Below are 12,578 nucleotides of genomic sequence, written 5' to 3'. Positions count from 1 at the left end.
TGCTAAGGTGGTATGCCACGTCAACATAGCCATGTTAGCATATTGTCATGTGGCAACTTTTGGTGGCTTTCATCAGCCATGTCAACACGGCTATCGATCAAACCAATCAACTAATGGTTTTTGTTGACAAAAGGTTCTAATTAATTTTTTTTGGGTCATCGAGGGCTCAATTGTTTTTTGTAATCACCGAGGGCATAATTGGGTGCACTTTGTTCATAATGACTCAATTGATTTTTTTTATTGAGGATTTTTTTGACCTTTTAATTTTATTATGTACATTTTTTTACCTCCGTCAATTGTACTATATGTAAAATGATGGACTAAGTTGGTGTCACGAGTCAACTCAACATCAACTTAGTTGTAAAATTACTAAAATACCCTTAATTTAAGGGGTAATTAATTTAATTATAATGATATTTTAATCTTTTCATACTTTTAGATAATCTTCAAATAAAATATTTAAAAACATTATTTGAGAATCGAATACATTACCAGCAAATTCATATGAAAATATCTCATGACTCCACCAATAAATAAATTATTGAAATAATTTTATAAAATATTTTCATTCACCCAGATTGGGTGGTAAAATCTAGTATATAATAAAATAGCAAAATACACTAACACAAGTATCAATAGTGACACAAGTGGTGTATTTCTCTTTTTGTATTTAATTTCTATAATTTTACTTCTTTTAAAGAGAATAAAATAAATAATTCATTTATACAAGTTAAATTCAATTGATAGATTAACTTTGTAAAATTTCATTTATTTAATTAAATGTTTATCTTAAACATAAAATTTTAAAATATTCACTTAACAAATTGTTATAGATAAAATATAATTAAATAAAGAAAATTAATTTTTTATATAATTAACTATTTATCTTAAATGTAAAATTTTTACGCATTATATAAAATTGGCTTAATATAACATTTGATATTTGAACTTTATATTTTTTCTTAATTTAGTACTTTAGATGTTTTTGTCAAATTTGGTACTGGACACTTTTTAAATTTGATATTTAATCTTTTTTATCGAATTTGATACCTAAATTTAACATTTTTTCTTAATTTGATACTTAAACTTGCCAAATGTTATACAAATTACTCCAACATAGTAACTATGAAGACACATTAGAACTCCTATAAATATTAGTTAAAATGCATTTGTTTGGTATACCAAAATGCGCTCTCCATATGTTTTATAAAAACTTGCTATAGCAATTGTTTATAAAATTGATATTCTCAGTGGTTAGTGGACTTCTTCTTTTAGTACAAAACTTAAACAGTAATTGAATTTCTTTCTTCAAGGTTTTAGATTTTTTTATTATTTGATTTTCCTGATTTATTATTTTTAAGGTGATGAATTGAATTTTGTTCATTTCAAGTTGAAATTGCTTTAGAGGCTTTGCGGATCTTTATCTTGATGTAGTTTTAACAATATTTTGGAAAGCGATCACTGTGAAACGAAGAAATAGAAGAATATCAGGAAGGAAATTAGAGCAGAAATCAGAGAGATTCCAAATCATTGGGGAAATATCGGCTCTGATTCAAGTCCTGTTAAGTTCCATACTGAATATAGTTTCGCGAGCTTTAAGATTTAGCATTTTGGTTAGAGTAATATGGTAGGCCGCATATTAAGTTCTACAATATCAGTTTCCACATCACTACTAATTGCTTGACATTTGCTTGCTGCTTGGAACATACTAATAGTTACTCTTAGTAGGTGTTGACCACTGAGAGTCTATTCGCTGTGTCACTTAATTCAAAGGTGTTTGTGGTAGAAAAATGGCTAAAATGTTGCTGTCTTAGCTTATTTCTTTCACTGTTAAGTAGTCTGCATTTTTTAGAAGTCTTACTTTTTTTTTTATGTTAAAGTTAGTAGGTGTTTGATTTGAGAATATTCTCTATTCTTCCATGTTCCATTCCAAATGATCACAGGCCGACCTACTAGTACCATGAGGTGCATATGTACATGTTTTAGTACAATGACGTTTCCTGAGGGTCTTTGGCTTAGCAGATCTCATGTTGAATATGGCAAACAGGCAATATTAGGAGAAATGAAGAATATAAGGATGTTATTGGTGTTGCATCAGGAACATGAAGCTTTGGAGAAGCGCACACCGGCTTCCTCCTTGATTATATCCAGATGTAAAGTTAGGGTAAGTTTATGTTAAGTTTAGTTCCCATGCAAAGGTGGCCATACACGACATGCAAAGGTGGTCATGCTCGAAGAAATAGCGACAAGCGGTGGTGCCATTGTGTGCGACAAGCTGAAGTTTGAAGTCGCCAATCCACTTGCTTTTTTTAGTTCCATTTTGATTGTTTTGTAATCTAGTTCATGTTGAACTAAGTAGGTAAATGTTTTGATATTGATTGGTGAAAAGTCGACAATGCAAGTTGTACAAGCTAATCTTGTAAGTTTCAATGCAAATTAGTGGAGTTAGGTAGTTGATTAGGTGATTACTTGTTTGTTTTACTTGTTGGTGAAATATGTAATGGCTTAATGCCTTGTTGTGGGTTAATAAAAATATCACTCAATTTTTCATTCAATCTTCTTCTCTCTTTTACATTATTCACTAGCTAGTTTCATTTTCATTTTTGCTTCGAGTTTGTTTCTTCTCCAAGGCTCGAGGCTTGCTATTCAAGCAAGATACAAAAGCGACTGTTATTGTCTCTTTGTTCCAACAATTGGTATCGAGCTTCATTCTTAGTGGACTGTTGTATTAAACTAAGAAAGTGAATGTCTTCCTCAAGTTTTCACCAGACCCCACCGGTCTTCAATGGAGATGGCTTCCACATATAGTGGTCAAGATGAAGACTTACCTGCGGGCCTTTGATCGTGGGAAGTTGTTAACACAGATCTTGAGCCAGCACCACCGAGGCTAATCCCACGAGAGCTCGAGATAAAGCGACATCTTGATGAGAGGACCAAAGGCATAAAGCCATGTCCTGCATCCGAATGTGTATCGATGTCATCTTCACGAATTATGGCTGTGAGACTCCAAAAGCAGGCTGGGATAAGCTCAAGGAGGAGTTTCAAGGCTTTGAGAGAACAAGGCAACAAAGACTATTAAATTTGAGAAGGATTTGAGAATCTAAAGATGAAGGAAGAAGAAAGCAGTGAAGCGATGCGAGCAGAATCATAGCGATGGTTAACGGTATAAGGCTCCTTGGTGAGCACTTTGATGAGGCAAGAATTGTGGAAAAGGTCCTCTCCACTTTGCACGAGAGATATGAGGCCAAGATATCCTCCTTAGAGGACTCAGAGACCTTGCTACCATCTCTTTGGTGAGCTAATCAACACTTTCTATGCTCAGAACAAAGGAGAGCTAGCAGAGTGAAGATCACCGGAAGGTGCATTCAATGCCAAGGCGGAGAAGCCTCGAGCTTCAAAGCTCCAAGAGGCAAAAGGCCTTGGAAAAACAGCCTAAGATCGTCATCAGCAGGAGTAATGACCAGCCCTGCAGACATTGCAAGAGGCCAGTCATCCAGAAGACGAGATCTTGGTTTAGGCGGATGCAGATGCCAACACCTGCAAGAAGAAGGGCCATGTTGAAAGGGTCGTAAAAGCAGGAGTAAGCCAAGGCGAATCAATTTCAGCAGATCAAAGGTTGAAGCTCGAGTAGGCGAGGACGGAGAGTGACCAAGAAGAACAGTCTTTCTTTGTTTCTGCTTAGGTGATGAGAAGAAATGCTCAAAAGGTGGTTGTTGGACGGTGGTTGCACTAACCACATGTCACCAGATGCCTCCTTGTTTAAAACCTTGGGCGAAGTTATAAAACCAAGGTCAAGGTTGGAAATGGTCATTTATAAGGATCGAAGGAAGAGGAGAAGTCTTGATATGTACTCCCACAGCAACAAGATCATTCCAAATGTCTTTGTTGGTGCGAGATTGATGAAACCTTCTCAAAGATAGCTCAACCGCCGAGAAAGGTTATTCATTGTGTTCAAGGACAAACAATGCCACATTCTCGATCCAAGTGGATCAAGCCTTATGATGATCACAATGGTGATAAATGCTTTGAGGTTCACTGGGCAAATGACTCAAACTCAAGATACATGACCTCTGTTGATGACTCCAAGCTTTGGCATCAAAGACTTGGACATGCCAACTTCGGATCAATGGCTCGAATGGCCAAAGAGGGTTTGGCAGAGAACTTCACCACTCGATGGAGCATGATGATGTATGTGAAGTTTGCGGATGGGGAAACAGCAAGACCGCCATTTCCTACAAATTCACTTGGAGAGCTCTTGAAAGGCTGCGGTGGTGCACTCGATGTATGTGGCGATGAGGATCGAATCACTCAAGCAAAAGCAGTATTTCATCCTCTTCATTGATGATCTTACAAGGTTTTGCTGGATTTTCTTCTTAAAACACAAGTCCGAGGTAGCTCAAGTGTTTGTGAAGTTTAAAAGCTACTGTAGAGAGTAAAGCAGGTTGCAAGTGAAATCGATAAGGATGGACAATGGCATCGAGTACACTTATTTCGGTTTCAAGCCATTTGCAATGATCTTTGGTATCAAACATCACTTACAAATGTCTACACACCTCAATGCAGAATGGGGTAGGTGAAAGAAAGAACGAAGCTTCGATGGATATGGCGGATGTCTCTGTTTGAAAAGAAGCGCCAAGACCATGTGAAATTTGAGGCAAGAACACTTCTTTATTTACCTTGAGCAGGCTTCCTACCAAAGCTCTTGCATCCGAGACACCTTTCGAGGCTTGGTTCGATTCAAGCCTTCCTTGGCACATCCGAAGGTGTTTGGTTGCTGTGTTATGCACAAATACCAGTGAGAAAGAGAGACAAGCTCTAAAAGGGCTCAACCAGTGTTCTAGTAGGCTACATTTCGGTCAAGAAGGGCTACTGAGGTTCGGATCCCTTGACAAACAAAGTCCAGTGAGCAGAGATGTCATCTTTGATGAAAAAGCTGCTGGAATTGGGAGAAAAATGAGCGAAGCGGTTTGAAGACCTAGTGCCTAATCAAGTTGAACTTGAGCAACTAGGACCGAAATGGATGTTGATGATGTGCTGTGAGAGGCACAAGGCCCTAGATGATATTTATGAAAGGGCACGAGTTGCAATAGCGAACCTAGCAGCTTTGAAGAGGTCGAGGCGGATGAAGGTGGAAACTAGCTATGGTCAATGAAATCAACATGATTAAGAAGAACCGGACATGGGAGCTAGTTGATAAACTCTTTGGAAAGAAGACCATTGGAGTAAAATGGGTCTATCGAGTAAAACAGAATGCGAGATGGCGGTCTGAACAAGCTAAAAGCCGGGCTTGTTGTCAAAGGATTTAGCCAAAGGTATGGTGCGGACTACACGGAAACATTTGCACCGAGCTGTGCTTGACACGATTAGAATGATAGTTGCCTTGGTCGCTCAACATCGATGGACCATTCATCGACTTGATGTTAAGTCGCATTTCTCAATGGTTTCACGGAAGAAGAGATCTACATCGAGCAACCTCAAGGATTTGTGATCACTGGCAAAGAACACATGGTGTACAGACTGAAAAAGGCTTTATATGGCCTGAAACAGGCTCCTCGAGCCTGGTATGCTCGAATTGACTCTTACTTGCTCAGTTTGGAATTTGAGAGAAGTCGGTGAACCAACACTGTATGTGAAGAAGAACCAAGCTGAAACTCAGCTTATCCTGTCACTCTATGTTGATGATTTATTGGTAACTAGAGGAGATAGAAGAATGCTCGAAGATTTCAAAAGAAAAATGATGGAAATGTTTGAAATGTCTGATTTAGGCAGAATGAACTACTTCCTTGGAATGGAAGTGAAGCAAACAGAAAAGGGAATCTTTCTTAGTCAGAGTTCTTTTACTATGAAGATCCTGGATAAGTTCTCTATGAAGAACTGCAAGCCAACAAGCACACCAATGGCTGTTGGAGTGAAGCTTTCGAGGCAAGGGAGTGGTGAACCAATTTGCGAGACTATGTACAAGAGTCTCATTGGTAGTCTGTTGTATTTGACTGCAACAAGACCCGATATCATGTTTGCTGTTAGTGTGCTATCGAGATACATGAATTGCTGCAATGATCAGCACTTTCAAGCAGCTAAAAGAGTGCTAAGATACATCAAAGGCACCATTGATCATGGTGTATTGTTCAAAAGGGCTGAAAACATGAAGCTGATAGGCTATGTTGATAGTGGTGAAATTTGGATCGAGTGATGACATGAGGAGCACATCCGGATATGCATTTAGTCTTGGCTCGGGCATGTTTTTTGGAGTTCTAAGAAACAAAGTCGGTGGCACAATCAAAGGAAGGTTGAATATGTTCTTCTTTGCATCTCATTGTGAATCAAGCCATATGGCTTAGAAAATCTTGGTGATTTAAACCAAAACCAAAAAGAGGCAACAGAGATTTATTGTGACAACAAATCTGCTGTTGCAATTGCAAAAAATCCCATTTTTCATGGTAGAACCAAGCACTTCAACATTAAGTTGCATGTTATAAGGGAGATGGAACAAGCTCATGAAATCGAGCTGATTCATTGCAATTCAGAAGTGCAAATTGCTGATATCTTCACAAAGGCACTCAATGTGTCTAAATTTGTTAAATTCAAAAGGGAATTAGGTGTTACTAGCATGGAAACTAAGGAGGAGTGTTAAGTTTAGTTCCCATGCAAAGGTGGCCATGCACGACATGCAAAGGTGGTCATGCTCGAAGAAATAGCAGCAAGCAGTGGTGCCATTGTGTGCAAAGAAGCTGAAGTTTGAAGTCGCCAATCCACTTGCTGTTTTTTAGTTCCATTTTGATTGTTTTGTAATCTAGTTCATGTTGAACTAAGTAGGTAAATGTTTTGATATTGATTGACTGAAAAGTCAGCAATGCAAGTTGTACAAGCTAATCTTGTAAGTTTCAATGCAAATTAGTGGAGTTAGGTAGTTGATTAGGTGATTACTTGTTTGTTTTACTTGTTGACTGAAATATGTAATGGCTTAATGCCTTGTTGTGGGTTAATAAAAAATATCAGCTCAATTTTTCATTCAATCTTCTTCTCTCTTTTTCTGTTATTCACTAGCTAGTTTCATTTTCTGTTTTTGCTTCTGAGTTTGTTTCTTCTCCAAGGCTCGAGGCTTGCTATTCAAGCAAGATACAAAACAGCCTGTTATTGTCTCTTTGTTCCAACAGTTTACTAGTAAACTAACCAAGTATCAAAAGCGAAACAACAAAACGAGAAGGAGGCTTTCACCATGCCTACTTGCAAGTACGTAGTTTTTCTGTACATTAATATCTTGTTATGAAAGCATTCCATGTTATTTGCCAAGGATCCAGTTTAATGAGGTGGTGGCTTAACTTTACATGTGTTCAACGTCCGGTGATTTGGTGTGCATTTGGTCGACTACAAAAGAAAAGTTATGTTGCCATTTACGTGGTCCACCTAATCATGACAGGATTGTAACATGTATTTGTTCTGATAGACAATTTTTGAGGTTATGTGAGGATAGGGTTTTGCAAACCAAAATATGAGTGAAATTGACCGGATGTAATTGACTTCTCTGATTTAACAACACAATTGCAATTGTGAGTCCCAAATCAACTGATCCTGTTATGTTCTTTTATTATTTCATTATCATTGGCACCGTCGCAAGGTTACAGACTGTGCATCTATTAACGAGTGGACATTTATTATCATCAGGTCGCATTGAAACCTACATTTTCATCTTCATCTTGAAGGAGATACAGATGATCGCCATCTCGAATGACATGTATATCATCTATTTCAGCATTCTCAGAATTAAGAACTTTTGTAAATGTGTAGCATCCAAACTTTTCACCTGCAGTTTCACAAGGTTATGGAATGAGAAATGAATAAAGCAACAGCAGGCAAATAAACAAAGGTGGTTTTCTGGTTCCTGTTCGTGGTTTGAAAAAATCCTTTTAGTTATTTCTTTACTTTAACCTATTTGGATTCTAGTCACCTATGAATTTGATTTTTAATTGTTTTTTCCCATATGTTCAGGTTATTTCAAGTGCTCTTTTCTGTCAAACTTACCAGCCACTCTGAGCAACTCTTGTATTGAATCAGGTAGGAGTATCAACTTTCCAAGTTGTCTACTTGATGTACTGCTGCTCTGGAACTGCATGTGAATTGTAACTCTTTTCTTGGTCGGTATTGTTACCTCTCTATAATTGCGCGAGTTGAAGAAATTTTGGGCCCCGCTTCTATGTTTGCTTTGATTATTCTTGGGGTCATCTGCTATTTCTGGCTCTATAATCTCTATCATATGTTCATCTTTCTTTCTTTTGTTTTCATAACTAAGTAAGAGCTCATATATGCTCTTGTTTCCCTGTTGCTCTGCCAACACTTTTGGTGTCCTTCCTCTTGCATCTAGCTTATTTACACTTGCTCCTCCTTCGAGCAAAATCTTAACCATTTCAATGTGCCCCTTGCGAACAGCATCATGGAGAGCTGTTTGGCCATCCTCAGCTGTTGGAATTCCATTATCTGTAATTCTACTTGTTTGACTCTTCTCTATAGCCTCTGATCCCAAGAAACTTATGTCTGTTGCTTCTTTCTTTGATGCATATCTCTGTGGTTGATCTTCAAATCCAGTTTCTGAACAACTTCCTCTCATTGTTCCTTCCTCGGGCTGGTCAAAGCTGCTGCTCTCTAGCCCATTCAATTTCTGCGAGAACAAACCATCACTTCATACTGTTTATAACAATAATAATGTTTCATTACTCTAGAAGTTACATAAGCAATATTTACCATGTAAAGATTATGCATAATAACACGTCCATCTTCCATATTTACTTGTATGCTGTTCATCAGTGAAGTTCCACTCAGTCGTAGTATTTGACAAAGCTCTTTGGTCCTAACTGTGTATGGCTGTGGCCTATAACATAGAACTCCAACCTCTCCAAACATATCCCCAGCTGCTACCTTTCCCATAACCTGTAAATCACATTTCGACATGTTAAATTTTTCGTAGTGTTTCTGATTTACCATAAAGAAAATACTATAGATTACAGATGTTAAAGTAATATCTTACCTGATCATGCCCATCAACATGGGAGATCAAGTTCTGCAATCAGGAATCAATCAGTCATCAAATTAATGTGAGAAATTGACATTGTTTGGTTTCTATAGTCTGCATACATCAGAATAAGCTTACTTACTGCTGCTCCCGAGACAAGTATATAAAGATCTGTTGGGGCTTCATACTGCAGAATGACATCTTCTTTGGGTGGGAAATACTCAGCATCCATTTCTGAAACCTTTCACAGAGTAATAAATTGCATTAGCATCTTGTGAAAATGAATAAAAGTCAAAATGATGTATGTGTAGTGATCACTGCATCAAAATACTCCAGAACTTGTAGATCTTTCCATAGTTCTGGTCTTTCTAATTAAAATACTATTTTAGCCTAAAAAGATTGTGGTATAGACAAATATAGTTAGCCTGAGAATTATTACCAACTGAAACAAGAAGTCATGAGAAACTCCTTGGAAGAGGTAGACTTTCTGCACAATGTGGAAGAAGAGATGCTGTGCAATGCTTGAGCGGATGGCTTTTGGCAAACTATTTAGGGTCTCTTGTTGTTTCAATCCTTCTGTTTTGAATCGCAAGCATATGTGTGACAACATTTGATCTTGTATGCGGGGGGGTAACTGATTGCGTGTCGCAAATTCCGAAGCAGCTCTAATTGTATCCCTCTGTAACACCACAAATGGTAAATATTTCTTGCATAAGCACTTCCAGGCTAGAGATTGCATCCTTCTCAAAAAGAAAACATGGTTGAACCTGAAGAAGGGACTCGAAGTTTGTAATGCTCAAATGAGCTAAAAAATACTAAGCATTCCTACTTGATTTTTTATGTCATAAAATATCAAGGACTCTTGGCATTACCTTTAACTGGGTTTTAAGCTTGAATTTTTTTCAATATAAAAAGGCCTTACAAAAACTAACTTTTATCCAGTGCAGTTGTGCGTGTCCTGATTGTGACTGTAGAACTTATTTTATATGTTAAGTTCTCCCGGCAGGTTAATGATGAATTTGGAAGGTGTCAGGGAACTTACAAAATTACGGGTCCGGCTTGTCCAGTGAACTACGAGGTTTGTCATGTTCCCAATGAGGTAAGCTGTTAATCCCAAATTAAACAGCATGTAAAAGATATCAAATAGCATCTCTCTTGGATTCTCAGCATGCAAGTCCCCATAACCAGTTGTAGTAAGCGTTGTAATGGACCAGTAAATTGAAGTTATATATCTGTCCCAGAGACTCTGCTCTTTGAAATTCGGGTAGACAGCACCAATCCAGGTTTTCGAAGGATCAGGGTATCTTTCTGCAATCAAATAGTTAAAACATCCCGCACAATGTACTGTAAACAGGGTCACCTGAAATCAATCCAAGAGGAAAACAACCCATATTTCAGTTGACTGAGGCAATATTTCTGATAGTGGTTAGACAAAAACAAAAAGGAAGTTTCAGTGCCTTACAGAAATGAGCTTGGTGCACCGAGTCCAGAAGTAGTTGAAGCGTATGTCTTTCTCAAGTCTGAAGTAAAGCAAACCTGTAAGTAAATATTGTAGTTTTCCCATTGTAATAGTTTAAGAATTTTGAAAGGCATGGATAGAATCTGGTTATTACCTTGCAAAAAGGGAGCTGACTCGTCTCAGACGCCAGAGTCTGAGCATGTTGAGTAGCCTAAGCCAGAGCTCACTACCATGGTTGGTGAACAAGAGGCTGAGAGACTGAAATGGGGCAGTGGAACAGACATCGAAAGCAAACCAGGTAGATATGTACCTGGATGTTGGATGGATCATATAAACTCAGTTTTTGCTCGAATAGTCAACATGGTTTTCTTAGTTGAAAAGGGCTTTTTGAACAATGCTGCAAAATCTTATTTACCTGATTGCAATCTTCTTGGGATCATCAACAAGGAGGTAAGAGTGGCTATCGAGGTATGCAACAAAGAAGGTGAGAACGATGTCAACAGCAAAGAAGCCATTGACAATGTTGTCAAAAATGAAAAGTCCATCTTTCTCATAAGTCAGGAATGCGAACTCGAATGGACAGATCCAGGCAGAGTAAATGACTAGAACAACCAGCCACATCTCCCATGCCCTGAAATAATGAATAGGATGTAAGCAGCAGTTTTAATATATTGAAAGAATATATGAGTAAACCACGGCTACGGTCATCACCTGTAGTAAGGGTTGAAAGGAGAAATGATGTATCTACGTAGCTTCGTCGTTTGGTTAATTCTGGCCCCAAGTGAAGGAAGGAGATCACTTGAGAAGAAATTGCCATGAATATCACTTCCCATTTGAAATTCATCATTACAAAACCGCTGGAAGAAGTTTTTGGTACAGGAAAATGACATTGAGTTGTTTGAATACTCAAGGCTACACATACAATAGGATGCTATTAAACTTCTGGCGGGGTTAAGTCTCAAAGGAATGGTTTATAAATAGCAAACATGTGAAGAGGGACACGGGTTTAGTTTTCCTTTTTAAAACCTTTACCTCAATTGTTTTCTGAAATATTTAAAAAAGAACATTCAAGCTCAAGCAACTAAGAAAGGAACCGAAAGTTGGACAAGGCTGAGACAAATTTTCCATCTTGTTTGGACAAAAATGATAAACAAGGAACAAGAAAAACTTGACGAGTGGAAGGAGAAAGACCATGAAAATGGAAAGCACTGGAAGTGGCAGACATGGGTGTGCAGCAATGCAGTTGCCAGTTGCAGCAATGAAATCTCAGAGAGAAAAAAAAAGGATGGGAGAGAAAAAGAGGAAGGGGAGAGAGAAGGAGAAACAGAGAGAGGTTTCAATGGCAACAGTAATGGTGCTTGGGGTGGTGAAATGGTGTAGCTGGTGGATGTGAGAGTTCCAACATCAAAGCATGTGCAGGTATGTTTGATATATAGACAACCCTTGTTGCTAGGACGGGTTATAATGAAAACCATTGTATTGGTGTTTTCATTTCAGAATCCAGCGGTGGACCAGACAGCCGTGGTAGAATGGGGGAGTATGTTTTGATTTATGGTTGCCAGGTGGTCCAATCAAATTGTTGGTTACAGGTATATGACATCTTTCTTTTGCTAAAATTCGTTTTCAATACAATCCCCTTGCCCTCTTCTCCTTCCTAATAACAGCTGAAGTTGTTTATTTTAGCCACGCAATTAGGATCATACTTGTGACCATGCATTCCCGCAATACAATTCAATCCCCCTCCCCCACCACCACCACCACCACCTGCCACCTCCCACATGCTTTGACCCTTTTTTCTGCATATTCAGCCGACGCGTTATCAATATTATTATTTCTTTGCCGACTTCTTTGCTCTGTTTCTGATGATTTGATGATAATTTCATCTTGCTTATTCCATCTGTATTCTGATATGGACAGTCCTTAATGATTGCGTTTAACGGCAGTTAGATAAAACTTAATTAGCTTTATAAAAAAGCAGAGCCGAAAAAGGGGAATGAAGGACTCGTAGAAGACAAATTCTTTAAGACTGTAACCGTATGCGATGCCGAAAAAGTAAAATAAAATATTAGTCGAAAAGTCTGTAGTAGAGTAATGATTGTATCAATTTTATGTTAT

The 12,578-nt window shown here is 38.0% G+C and overlaps 1 protein-coding gene across 1 annotated transcript; it reads right to left on the bottom strand.

The window, feature by feature from the left end:
• Positions 1 to 7,490: 7,490 nt before the first annotated feature.
• On the bottom strand, positions 7,491 to 11,847 carry LOC105777039 (potassium channel KAT1). The gene is made up of 11 exons (XM_012600084.2): positions 11,175 to 11,847; positions 10,879 to 11,094; positions 10,618 to 10,773; positions 10,467 to 10,524; positions 10,047 to 10,364; positions 9,444 to 9,683; positions 9,147 to 9,245; positions 9,020 to 9,052; positions 8,737 to 8,922; positions 8,020 to 8,653; positions 7,491 to 7,801 (listed from the first exon to the last, which is right to left on the bottom strand). Exons 1-11 carry the CDS (start codon positions 11,381 to 11,383, stop codon positions 7,659 to 7,661), a joined length of 2,292 nt encoding a protein of 763 aa, XP_012455538.1. The 5' UTR covers positions 11,384 to 11,847; the 3' UTR covers positions 7,491 to 7,658.
• Between the last annotated feature and the right edge of the window lie 731 nt (positions 11,848 to 12,578).

The sequence above is a fragment of the Gossypium raimondii genome, chromosome 10 (genome assembly GCF_025698545.1).
Source record: "Gossypium raimondii isolate GPD5lz chromosome 10, ASM2569854v1, whole genome shotgun sequence".
In the NCBI taxonomy this organism is placed as follows: Eukaryota; Viridiplantae; Streptophyta; class Magnoliopsida; order Malvales; family Malvaceae; genus Gossypium; species Gossypium raimondii.
This window is presented reverse-complemented; position numbering and strand designations above follow the sequence as displayed.